Below are 12,950 nucleotides of genomic sequence, written 5' to 3'. Positions count from 1 at the left end.
TTTTCTTTTATGTGACAATGATGAATTTGTTAAAGTAACGAATTAAAGGTTTAAAAAAAATATCTGGATTTCATTTTTTTTTTTAAATACAAGACTATTTATTATAGGATTAAACGTTCTTTTTGAAAAATTTATCGATGTGTAAACTCTTGACATTTTACTCACAAACTAAATAAAAGTGCGAAGCACTTTTATGTTAAGTTTGTGAGTAAAATGTCAAGAGTTTACACATCGATAAATTTTTCAAAAAGAACGTTTAATTCTTATAATTCCAATATCGAATTTTAAAAAAAGATTTAAATTATTTCTCTTTGAGGCCTCCATACAATCCGTTATTTCTGGACGGCGTAGGAATACATTTTACCGCAAAGGAACATGATCGAGATGAATTTCGATAGAGTTCAGTTTTTGTTGTCAAAATAATTGATAAAGTAACTTATAAAGGCTTATCGAATATTGTTTAAGTCAACAAATATCGTAATTACGAGTTTACTTAAGAATAGTTCGTCCTTGACCATGGCCTTGTTGACATTAACGACAACTCTCATAGCAAAAGTTGCAGACCGACGACCCCTTCGATTTGCACTTGTTTGTTCAAAGATTGAGGAACAATATAGAAAGTAAACATGAATTTGATGCTAATATTGGCAAGAGTTTGAGGTACGTTTCTTTTCCCTGTCAAAACGATACAAACTGAGCTGATTTTCTTCGTATTATGAACATGATGAACGTAGAGACAGCGATTTTTAAAATTCACACTCGTGATCGGACAGTGACATAAACATTTTCATGGCTCCGTCAGCTGGTCAGTCCAGTTTGTTGTCAGTTTTGTTTTAATCAATTAAATTTGAAGCTTCTTAAATTCATGATTTAGCCAAAACAGACCAGAAATAACTGCTTTCATTGTTTATACGATAACTTGATCAAGAAAGTAGTTCTGATTGAAAAAATTCATCGATGTGTAAACTTTTTCTTAAACGTGCTCTCGTCCAATCAAAACACGGGAAATCAATAGATAAAATGAAGATTGGAATTATGCTATTATTTTCTTTAATAAAAACAGATTCATTCTAACACTAAACAGGATCTTTGACCTCACCTTCGACAACTCTTCAAATGAACTGAGGCATATTGGCTTAACTAGGATATATGAATACGTAGTATCGCTAAATACGCGAACATGTGACAGCCATGAACGTATAGAATCGAAACTCATGTTTCGAATCCAATGTACACCCGTCCGATTGACTTGAAATAAATTATTTAACTATAATGCATATAAATACATGTATTTATATCAAGATATGTTCATTTATTGATTGTTTGTTGTTTAACGTCCCATTCGAGAATTTTTCACTCATATGGAGACGCCACCATTTGCCGGTGGAGAGCTACAAATTTTGTCCTATACTCGGCACTCAGGGTCAATAAGCAGTGAGGGTTCTTTTTCATTTCAGCACCTCCTCAGACAAGGGGCCTCGGCTTACACGGTAATTTAACATCTTTCAATTTGTATTACATGTATATAAATGCTGTACCATAGCGATTTTACTATTTTTGCATATATAGGTATATATAAAATACCTCTGTATGGATGTTTATCTTTTTATTTTTCATCACCATCCCTTTGTGAAGATTTCAGCTTTTAATTATATCAATATCGCAAGTCATGGAATTTCAAATCGAAATGATTTTAGCTTTCAATTATATCAATACCGAAAGTCCTGTCAATTCAAATCGAAATAATGTTATTTTTCATACATGACATTGATTTTTCTTTTTGCCGTATTATTTTTACTTCCAAACAACTGTTTTTGATTTCCCGATTTTTGTTTATAATTAATAAAAATGTTTTCAAATATCACATTGTATCAAATATCATACAGTCTGTTTTAATTATAAATCAAAACAGGAAAACAAAACGAGGAAACGTGATTTGCAACGCAAGAATACAAACCATTCTCTTGGTAAGTTAATTTTTTGTTGCTGATTTTAAATAAAGTTGCAATATTTGAATTATTCAAATACAGACATATCATGTTTTGTAATATTACCTTTATCTTTTTCTATCCAATTGATGTACATGTAAAGAAAAAGGTCGAAAACTGCCCATTCTGTGAGAGAAAGTACTAATCGATAATTGAGGACCATAGAACCAAAATGAGTTATTTCTCTCACAGAATGGGCAGTTTTCGACCTTTCTCTTTACATGTATTCCTTTGTTATGAGAAACGAATTTTAAAAATTTTAAAATAAAAAACGGTATCAGCTTTTAATAATTGATTTTGTCAAGTTCATTGTTTACAGAATAAACAGTCAAAGGTAAGCTAGGCATGCACAGCAATTTTGTGAATAGCCATTGTGTTTCCAGATGTGAAATAACAAAAGTTCTTTGTTTAAAGAATGGACAGTTACAGGTGGATTTGAGGGAAGGGGGTCCGGTATATATACATGTTTGCAATGTTTCAAAATTAATATTTACTAGTTTGCGTAGTTTTGCAGTAGTCTGATTAAAAAATGCACCACATCAGTGATGATTGGACCTGAAAGCAGAAAATAGTAGGAGTAAAAGGTCAATATTAGCAAAACTTTTACCCAAGAAAGAACTTTTTCCAACAAAATACATATAATTGAATTGGAATCGTTTTCGGAATGTTTTATTTGAATTGAATTCAATTTTTGAGGATATATTTACTTCAGTAGTGTTATATTGAGATACATATTGTGTTATGAGTATTGAATTAGCCATTAACCGAATTTAGACCCGAAAATGTATTACAAATCAAATATGAATGTGTCTATTTTTTTTATTTTCTACGGGAAAAGCTTTTAATTAGATTATATCGAAAAAATACGATACCGTTTTAAACTTTATCATTTCCTCAAATAACTATTGACTGAGTAAAATATAAATTATAATCAAAAATCACCTACCATTAGATATACATTTGACGTAAAGAATATCAACATAAACTTTGTACATGTAACTTATGTTTTTATGCGATAAAGAAAAATTTAATGTTCTAGAAAAGGCGCGGATCAAAAATTTGTCGATACTAAATGATAAGCAACTTTGTATATAAAACGAAAATCATATACAGTCTTTAAAATGTACTTTATGGAAATAAATATTTTGTGTATTTCGTAATTTTCATGTGAAAAAATATTGTAATATATAAACTTTTTAATTTGAATAACTTCTCGCACCTCAATCCCATACAAACGAACTTATAATTTTCGGACTGCAAAACCATGATCTTCTTCTTACTAAAATGTTCAAAATCCATATCTCAGATTCTATAATACCATGTTGACATTAATTAATGAATGTCTGCTCCTTTTTCCACTTTGGTTAGGTAGATGGCCTTCGGATCAGAAAAGCACAAGAGTTTTGGGAAGAACAAGCTAGTTTTGAGGCTTCAAAGAGTATGTATTTTTAATTAATCGCTTCTATGAACAAATGCATGTTATTTAAGAGAGCATGTAGAAAAACAAACATGCATACCATGAAAAGATTAGATTTCAATACCATCTCTAATTGCTAAATGGGTATATTTAGGAAGAGATATGTTTACTTATATACACACATCAAAAACCATGCAACTTCATATTTATGTAGATCGGTAATACTAAACTTATCTTGTGACTTTTGAGTTTTCGCAAGAACTTTGGTAAATAAGAGATGTGCTCTTTACCTTCTCCAGATCATGAAGTTCGCCATCAACATGGAAGAGGGCCTTGCAGTATATTTATATTAGATACATCTTTAAGTCTTGGGGAGGAGGGTTTTCAACAAATGACATTTAGCACAATTATTGATGGTATGGATATTTTTAACTCCATATGTTACATGTATTAAGCTACATGTATATTATGTTCTAAATTATGGTCTGCTAATTAAATATTGAAGAAGTGAAGTTAAGCTCTAAGTTAGGGACGCACAATTATTGATGGTATGAATATTTTTAACTCCATATCTACTTATGCATGTATGTTATTATGCTGCATGTATTAATTATGGTCTATATTATGGTCGGCTAATTAAAACATTGAAGAATTGTAGTTAAGCTCAAAGTTAGGGTCTACTTTTTTCATTATCAAGACAAAGAAAAACTATTTTTCAAAAAGAACAAACACGGCCTTAAACTCCAAGTTAGGTTTGGGCACTATAGGATTTAGATAATCAATTGCGATATATATATATATATATATATATATATATATATATATATATATATATATATATATATATATATATATATATATATATATATATATATATATATAATAGCACATTTTACAACAACTCTTAAACTAACATAACTGCCCTAAGTGAAGAAATATTAATATAGAAAGCACAATGTAAAAGTGAATTTCTTTGTGCTTTCTATATTAATATTTCTTCACTTAGGGCAGTTATGTTAGTTTAAGAGTTGTTGTAAAATGTGCTTTATAAATAATAATTAATTTCATTTCAACATGTATTGGTAACAATCCTCTGTTAAAAAACTAATGTCCAAATAACTGTATCTCACTTCTATTCTCAATGACCGTGTAGTGTAGTGCAGCGCCGCGAGAATTCCATCGGCATCGAAAGCAAGTTTTATGACTTGCCTAGATAGCCGAGCGGTCTAGCGCGCTGTTCCTGCACTGCTAGGAGACAGATTCCGAAGGTCGAGAGTTCAACCCCGGGCTGGGGCGGAAGTGGGTATCCATGTAAAAGTGAATTTCTTTGTGATTTCTATATATATATATATATATATATATATATATATATATATATATGCCCCTTTTCTGACTATTAATATTTTGTTTAGTTCGCGTAGACATTTAGAGAAAGCAAAATGCTGAAGGGTAAATATGTTATAATTTAGCAATTATATGTCATAAATTGCACAATTTAATAATTATATGTTATATTTTTTTAATGTTGTAATAATTAAAAAAAAATAGCCTGCTTATCGTATACAAGGATTTCTACATAGTCAGAAATTAGAAAAATAGATTAAGATCAATAAAATATTGAACCCACGCTTTGAATGGTTTTATTTCATCTTGAATTTCGAAGTTTGAGCTTCGAATCTCGAAGATGCCTTCGGGGCTTTAGTATACGATTTGCCTGTTAGTTCTACTTAAATTCTTTAGAAAAGAAATGTTTAATAATAATAATGATAATACTTTTTGTTTTAAAAAACTGAAAAATTAAAAATAATGTTTGAATATTGATTTGCATAATACAATAACTCTGAAAGATTTTTTTTAGAATGCACAAACCATCCGGACATCGATGAAAATGTAGCTGTTATATTATGTGGAAAACACACAAGATTTCAACGCTATTATTCAAATCAATACATGGATATAAAACAATGCCTAGGTATCTCATAAGATTAAGATTAAGAAATACAAATATACCACTTTATCTAATACAAAGACTATCTTGCTTATATATACTCAAATCCAATATTTGAATAATATTTAGATTCTTTGTTCAGATGACATTGAATTTGGAGGACCAACACCACTGACAGCAGCATTCATCTTAGCCACAGCGTGCCTAAGACGTGAAGTAGGTTAGTTAATATTGTTACTGTTTATATCTTTTAAAATAAGAATCATTTCATTTACTATTCACAAAATATTGTGTCCAATATTTTTTAACAAATATGTCGTTTCTTCGCAAGCCAAGGTTCTCTGTCGACTTGGATTCAGATCGAACACCCTTTAAAAATTAAATTTTAACTATATAAACAAAATGTTGCCTTAATGTACAAGTACTTGTTAATTATGATAATTAATATCGAAAGGTGCTCTTCCTTTCTTAAAAAAAACTAAATCTATAGGATAATGAAGTATAACGTGTCAAATTGCAACATTATTTCTCACACATAAAGAATGATCGACTCAAAAAATACTTCGCAACACGTTGCATCATATTCTTGGTAACTTTTATATTGAAAGCTTTGAACCATTCTCAAATAGGTCATACCAAGGGAATAGGAGACTTTCATGTTCACCCAAGAATAATACTTATTTCGGACGGTAGACCAACTGATTTAAGTGCTACTGATGAAGTTGAAGATTCATCGGCGTATGAAACCGAAGAGGTAGTCTTTATAATACTGAGGTGAATTATTGACAATCAGATGGCTGAAACGAATATCAACAGTCTCGTTTATAGTCATCATTTCTTAAGTTCTTTTCTTGAAACAATGACCTTGTCAGGAAATACAATTTCTCATTAAGTGAAATGTGACTGACTTTTTAAATTCTAATTTTTAGGCCATTATTTACACACTGAATTGTTGACGAATTTTTTTGTTATTTCAAAACCATGACAAGGAGCACACGGTTGGTGTGACCGGTCGGCAGGGAATGCTTATTCCTCCATGGCGCTTGATCACACCTCTGATGTTTTGGAGATACATGTTTGCTCCGCTCTAATTTTGTATTGTTTTATGGATTTTTGAGCTTGAATACTGTTTGTTATCTCCATATATTTCATGAAATCCATTCAGACAAATTATCAACCTAACAAGGGCTTTTCTCTCAATTTTGATCCATCGCATACCATAAATTTCGGCAACTTCTTAATATTTACAACAATTTGAAGCCATAGAAAGATCGCTTCACAAACCATTATTCATGTTCCTTTTCCTACAACTTAAGTTGAGCCTCACATGTGATCTGCAGATTTGGATAAAAATTACAACAAGTACTTAAATCATTTAGAATGACCCAAAATGTACCTGGTATAGCATTTTTCAGTAGTCAGTAAAACTCTCTCTCTCTCTCTCTCTCTCTCTCTCTCTCTCTCTCTCTCTCTCTCTCTCTCTCTCTGCTTTGAGAAGTTAATTTTCTGAACAAGAGATGCTGAATTCCAAATGACAGCTGATCCTACCACTATTATTAGAATTTTGCGTCGGTTCTGCTGATCATTTGTTGAAATGGACATTTAAAATGTTCGTTATCTTTACATTTCATGGTTCATATAATGAAACATATGGCGATAACGAGCAGTATTCAAGATCAGAAGCCCATAAAACAAAATAGGAAGCATCGTTGTTGATTGTATATATTGTATTATATATATGGTTTTCATATATCGTCAATTGTCATTCTGTGAACTTTTTTTCAGGATAAGACTCGGATGCTTGATTATACGAGAGGTATTGGAAATGTACATCCTATCTTTTGCATCCCTGTGGGAAGTAACCTTGATCTGGTACTCATTTTTATGTATGATTATGAAACATTACGTAAGCTTACATATTTTCATGTTCTGTAAATACCTTTAAAATTTAATTATACGTGACACAAATTGAAGTGATTAGAGGTAATGTTGTCTATTTATTCGTAGGTAACTCTAGATTTCATGTCTGCTCAGTCCAGGGGAGGGAAGATTGTATATCCCGAGGAAGCAAGACAGATCGCAAAGTATTCTGAAAATATTGTAAGTTAAAAAGCCAAAATAAATTTGAAAGTTTTCTTTGAATTAATTTTATTTTCTGAAACGTTTACAAATATATTTATTTATTTTAATCAAAATTTGGTCTAGAAAACTGCTTCTGTGTTATCGTTTACAATGAAAAATGATGGTTTTGATCGAGAAATGATTCTGACATTGCTGGCTTGCAAATTCCCTGAAAGAGACTTTTCAGAACTTGATCAGGTAAAATGTTTATAAAATATTTATCATTCTTATACAAAAATAACTAAAAAAAGAATTATTGTTACCTTTCAAACTTTATCATATGTACTATCAATCATCTTTTAGCTCATCTGAGGTGAAAGCAAGTGACCTTTTCTGATCATCATTCTTTTGTAGCTCACCTGCGCTGAAAATTTAAGTGAGTTTTTGATCAGCTGTTGTCGATCGTCCGTATGTAAACTTTTCACATTTTTAACTTCTTCTCAAGAACCACTTGGCCAATTTTAACCATACTTGGTACAAAGTATTGTTAGAAGAAGGGGAGTGTAACTTGTTAAAATGAAAGACAAAGACACTAACAAGGGAAAATAGTCAAGAAATAACAAAAAATAGGATGGGGTTACTGGAAAAAATCCTCTACTCATGAACAACAGGGCCAGAAAAGCTGAAAATTTTGAGGAAGTATCTTTGGGTAATGTAAATTAGAAATTGTTACAATAGGTTTTACAAGGGGGGGAGGGGGGCATCTGGTGGAGAACAGCTTGGCCAATGTTACTCAGTTACGCGTTGTGGTCCATGGGCCTCTTGTTTTAATTTCAAACTCAAATACATCTTAAAACTCTTTAAATGACTGAAATATAAATACATTTTTAGAAAGATATAGTCGAAATATGCTCAAAGAAGTCACTTTATAAATCGTGGGATGATATATGTACAGAACTTGATGATGAAATGAATTACATATTCCAAGAAAGAGATCCAGGAATGCTTCCTTTGGGGAGTAGAGTAAAACGTGGACGTGATTGGAAATATAATAATCAGGATAAAAATGGGCCAGGAACGGTTATTGGACATTCAGAAAAAAGTAAATCTCATTTTTAGGTTACCTGAGTAACTCAGGTGACCTATTGCTATCCGTTTTCGTCCGTCGTCGTGTGTCGTGCGTCGTGTGTTAACATTTGAACATTTTCAGCTTTTTCTCTGAAACCACTGAACCAATTTCAACCAAATTTGGCACAAAGCATCTATGGGTAAAGGGAAACAAAAATTATTAATTTTATGGTCCCCGCCCCCCTGGGGCCAAAACCACTAAAATTATTGCAATCTTTAAAAATCTTCTTCTTTACTCCTGGACATCAAGCAGGCAAACTGTTGGCATGAATGTTATGAGCATTGAGTTCTCCACCAAATTGTGAAATTCATGGCCCCAGGGTCAGGAGTTCTAGTGCTAGGGCAGGGCTATATAGATTATATAATGAAAATGCATGATTTCTTGGAAAATCTTCTTCTCTGCTCCTGGGTATTAAGTAATCTAACCAAGCACATAGTTATGATGAGCAAGAGTGCCTCTTCCAAAATTGTGAATTTTATGGCCCCAGGGTCATGGGTTCTGGTGTTAGGGCGGGGCTCTATTGATCATATAGTGAAAATGCATTAATTCTTTGAAAATCTTCTTTGCCCCTGGGTATTAAATAAACTAACTAAGTACATAGTTATGATAAGCAAGAGTGCCTCTTTCACAATTGTGTATTTTATGGCCCCAAGGTCATGGGTTCTGGTGTTAGGGCGGGGTTCTATTGATTATATAGTGAAAATACATTAATTCTTTGAAAATCTTTCCTTTGCTCCTGGGTTTTATGCCAATGATCCAAGTATATATATTTATGATTAAGAAAGGTGCATCTAGAAAATGGTTATTTTTTATGCACCCCTCCCTGGGTGGGGGGGTTACATAGTCTGAAAATAAATTAATGCCTTGATTTTTGCAAAATTTTGAAATATGTGGCCCCAGGGTCAGTGGTTAATTTGGGATGAGGTGCACAACTGGTTATAAAGTGGAAGTGCATTTTCTCTTAAAATGTTACTCTGATCTACCTCTGGGTATTAAGTAAGTAGAGTAAGCATGCTAAGTCTATAATTATGATAAGCAATGGTGTCTCTTTCAAAATTGTGAATTGCGAATTTCATGGCCTCTGGTTTAAAACACAAATCAAATTTAATTGTTGGAAAGTTGTTGCACAATACTCAGGTGACCTATAAGGCCCGTGGGCCTCTTGTTTATGTTTAAAAACGCACATGAATTAACATAAACAACAGAATTAAAATAATTAAAAGACTTGAGGTATGAACTCGTTTGTATTATACCATTTACACGTAAAAGTGTAAGTGTAGAAAATCATTAATAGCAAAACTGATTCTGCACTTCTATGGGCATTTTCATAAAATATATCTTTATGATCATCCATTTTTTAACAATGTCAAACTGTGATTTTATGATTATAAATTACTTTCCAAAAGATCTTTCTCTCTGACAATATCAAAATATACCTATTTTAAGAGATTACCGATGTTCTCTTTCAGTTGGCTTCTTATATGTAGAATGGGACACTGGCTCGAGATACCCATACAGATACGGACCTATAATAGATAAATATGATGTAACTTTATGTAACGAACCTAGAATTTTGAACAAAGAACCTATTGCTGTTGGTTCTCTCGTCAAAAAAGGTAACAATGATAAAATGACTAGTTTCTAAAAAGCATAAAATGTAATACATAATGTCTACTATATGCGGCTAGGATAAGGTTGTCTGAAAATATCACACTGCACCAGCAGTAGTGCCAGAACTTCTCTAGGAAATAAAACTGTGTATATATAATGCATTTTAAGGCATTCATCAGTCTCACAATAGCTGATTGTTAGGAAATCTTTTATAATAATGTGAATTTTAACTAGGCCCAGACTGGGATTGGAGAGACCAGGAAAAGAGTACCGGGAGTATAGGATCAGTTTACAGACGTAAACACAATGGAATCGTCCTTGTGCGTTCATGATAATGTAAACCAACTTTTATTCGCAACGACTTTATTTCGCGATTTACAAGGGGGGAACTAGTTGGCGACAAATAATTTTCGCGATCAGGCCATTTTAGATCTGTTGTAAATAAACGAGATTCGCGGATTCCGGTTCGCGGTGAAAAATTATTCGCGGTGACGAGGCTGTCGCGAAGTTCACGAAAATTCCTCTCACGCGAATAAAAATTGGTTTATAGCTTTGTTAATAGTTTACTCTTTTCTGTCACAGATGTATTTTTGAAAATAACATTTGGACTTTATCCAAATTATAATTATGGTTAATTTTTTAAAAGTTTAAAATTCATATTTATTATACTGAACAGGTAAATGAACTTGAACTTTCAAAAACACGGGTTTACTGCATTTGTTCTGTCAAAGTCGGATCCATCCATTTCACATGACAAATGATGAATGTCTGACAAGTTTCAATTCTTACTCAATTTTCATAAATAGACACAAATAACAATTATGTTCTCTAACAGGTGCGATGGCAAAACGGGCAAACAACAGAAAACAGATTTGGATTTCGTGGGAGATTCGATCTACGGGTCTGGTAAATATCCATCCCTAATGCATTACATATTATTCCGCCATGTTCAGTTGTATTCAGATAAAGGCCCATTGTATTAACTGATTTTGCTAATTTCTAGTAACAGCTTCACAAGTTATACTTTCTTAATTTATTTGGGAAAGATCCAAAATTGATTTATTACGCTAAAACTTTTCCAACTCAGGATTCACAATTATAATTTGAGTAGCTATTTAATCTATCATTCATAATTTATGTTCTTGTATAAAATCATAATTATTAAGTACCAGTATTTAAACAGCGATCCATTCTCAGCGGAAGCTGTTGAGTATCTCCAAGAACAAATCAGAAAGGCGGAACTTAGTGAGTCATCTGTTGAACAATCTGAAAGTTCTCCTTCAAAAGGTGCGTTTCTAAAAAAAATTCTTACCTTAGTTCATGATGTTGTACATTTCTTTAAATTAAACCAACACATTTTTTCTTTTGAAAAAATTATAATTGAGATTTCTTTTCGTTTCACATAGCAGCTTGTGCATCTGAAAATGATGTTGATATTAAATCCAGCAAGATTTGCAAAAATTCCAATGCCAGACTTTTACCCTTGACAATGCCTAAAGGGAAATATTTCAAAAACGACAGATTTGAAGACAAATTAACTGATGTAGAAGCTGATGAGATGTTAGATTCATTAACTTTTTCTGTACCAGATCAATGGCTATGGAAAGACAAACAAGGCCAATGGAACCCGTATCCAAGAAAAATGAATGATAAAATTCATAGAAGTTATAAACGAAATCCTAATTCTACTGTTATTGTCACAATCAAAGAAAATACGTAAGTGAAAAGTTCGTTGTAAAAAATACAAAAACAAAACAAAAGAATTAAAAACAATAGATAACGACTTGAAATTTTAAAATCAAAAAACAAATAGATATAATGTTTTATTTTAGATACAGGGTAGTCATGGCGAAATGTATACAAATAAACTTGACGACAAGAGAGGAATCAGAAGTCAAAATTGTTAAAAACTAGTAAATAAAAAATACATTTCATCGTAATTGGTTTTTGTATGTGTATGCGTTTGTCGTTTGTCGTTTGCGTCTCCAGGGAAGACGGCTATCAGTAACTAAATGATTTAGTTAAGTTAAACTACAATATATTCAAGAAGTGGTGTATATCGAATATGGATTAGAAAACTTTTTGAAGTTTAAGAATATCAAAACTTTAACATTAGAAGTATATTAATTCAAAACATACTTTTTTCCTGCTGGTATGTCTTATAGAGGTGTAGCTTACTCCTTCTAAGCGCCTGACCCCACCTCTAATGTAATCAGTTACCTATGTATTTGTCCTGTTCACGATTCCTTCATCAGTCAGTGTTTTTATCTCCAATTTTACATTATATAAAATTTTTTTGTATTATCATTATCAAATCGATGACCTTGTTAAATTATCAGAATTAACGAACAAAAAAATGAAAAAAAAAATTAAGTAATAAAAAAATCTGTATTTCATTTTTGAAAAAAAACTTACTAAATAACTAACTTATCAATTTTTTCAATGCATGTATGCAACTATACATTTGACATTTACTAAATATGGCACGGTTTTTTAGAAAAATGTTTTCAGAGCCTTGTGATTGCCACAAGACGTCAATTTTTCCTCTTCTATTGTTATAAAGTGAACCATTTTTACTTTCACCCTCACCAACTCTTCGATTAAACTGAACCACATTGGACAGAGGTAATAAAGAAGGTGTATTCACTTCAGGGATATACATGAAAATTTGTGTTAACTTTAACCTAATGCCAGCAAAATTGGCCGTATGTTATTGTACACACTGTTAATCTGCGATATACTAGTACTGCATTGGTAAAGTATTTCGGATATCGCGATATAGGAGGTACAGACGGA

The 12,950-nt window shown here is 31.9% G+C and overlaps 1 protein-coding gene across 2 annotated transcripts; it reads left to right on the top strand.

Annotated features, from left to right (window-relative positions):
* Positions 1-2,270: 2,270 nt before the first annotated feature.
* LOC134247763 (uncharacterized) lies at positions 2,271-12,122 on the top strand. Of its 2 annotated transcripts, XM_062730148.1 has the most exons (16): positions 2,271-2,572; positions 3,357-3,426; positions 3,705-3,821; positions 5,264-5,377; positions 5,496-5,573; positions 5,983-6,107; positions 7,139-7,225; positions 7,361-7,453; positions 7,559-7,672; positions 8,306-8,516; positions 10,013-10,159; positions 10,389-10,474; positions 10,990-11,060; positions 11,338-11,441; positions 11,561-11,870; positions 11,987-12,122. In XM_062730148.1, exons 3-16 carry the CDS (start codon positions 3,797-3,799, stop codon positions 12,066-12,068), a joined length of 1,647 nt encoding a protein of 548 aa, XP_062586132.1. In that variant the 5' UTR covers positions 2,271-2,572; positions 3,357-3,426; positions 3,705-3,796; the 3' UTR covers positions 12,069-12,122. The 2 variants fall into 2 exon arrangements, with proteins under 2 accessions (XP_062586132.1, XP_062586133.1); XM_062730149.1 differs by lacking the exons at positions 2,271-2,572; positions 3,357-3,426; positions 3,705-3,821 and having other exon boundaries at positions 5,292-5,377; positions 5,483-5,573; positions 7,139-7,259.
* Positions 12,123-12,950: the final 828 nt, after the last annotated feature.

Source organism: Saccostrea cucullata, unplaced genomic scaffold (assembly GCF_032062105.1).
Source record: "Saccostrea cucullata isolate Sc308-1 unplaced genomic scaffold, CSIRO_AGI_Scuc_v1 ctg4416, whole genome shotgun sequence".
Taxonomy (NCBI): domain Eukaryota; kingdom Metazoa; phylum Mollusca; class Bivalvia; order Ostreida; family Ostreidae; genus Saccostrea; species Saccostrea cuccullata.
This window is presented reverse-complemented; position numbering and strand designations above follow the sequence as displayed.

Excerpts from the sequence above, each read along its gene's own strand:
- LOC134247763 (XM_062730148.1), top strand. The coding sequence starts at position 3,797 with ATGACATTTAGCACAATTATTGATG. Across the intron at positions 10,160-10,388 it reads TGGTTCTCTCGTCAAAAAAG|GCCCAGACTGGGATTGGAGA; the intron begins GTAACAATGATA and ends AATTTTAACTAG. Across the intron at positions 11,442-11,560 it reads TGAAAGTTCTCCTTCAAAAG|CAGCTTGTGCATCTGAAAAT; the intron begins GTGCGTTTCTAA and ends CGTTTCACATAG.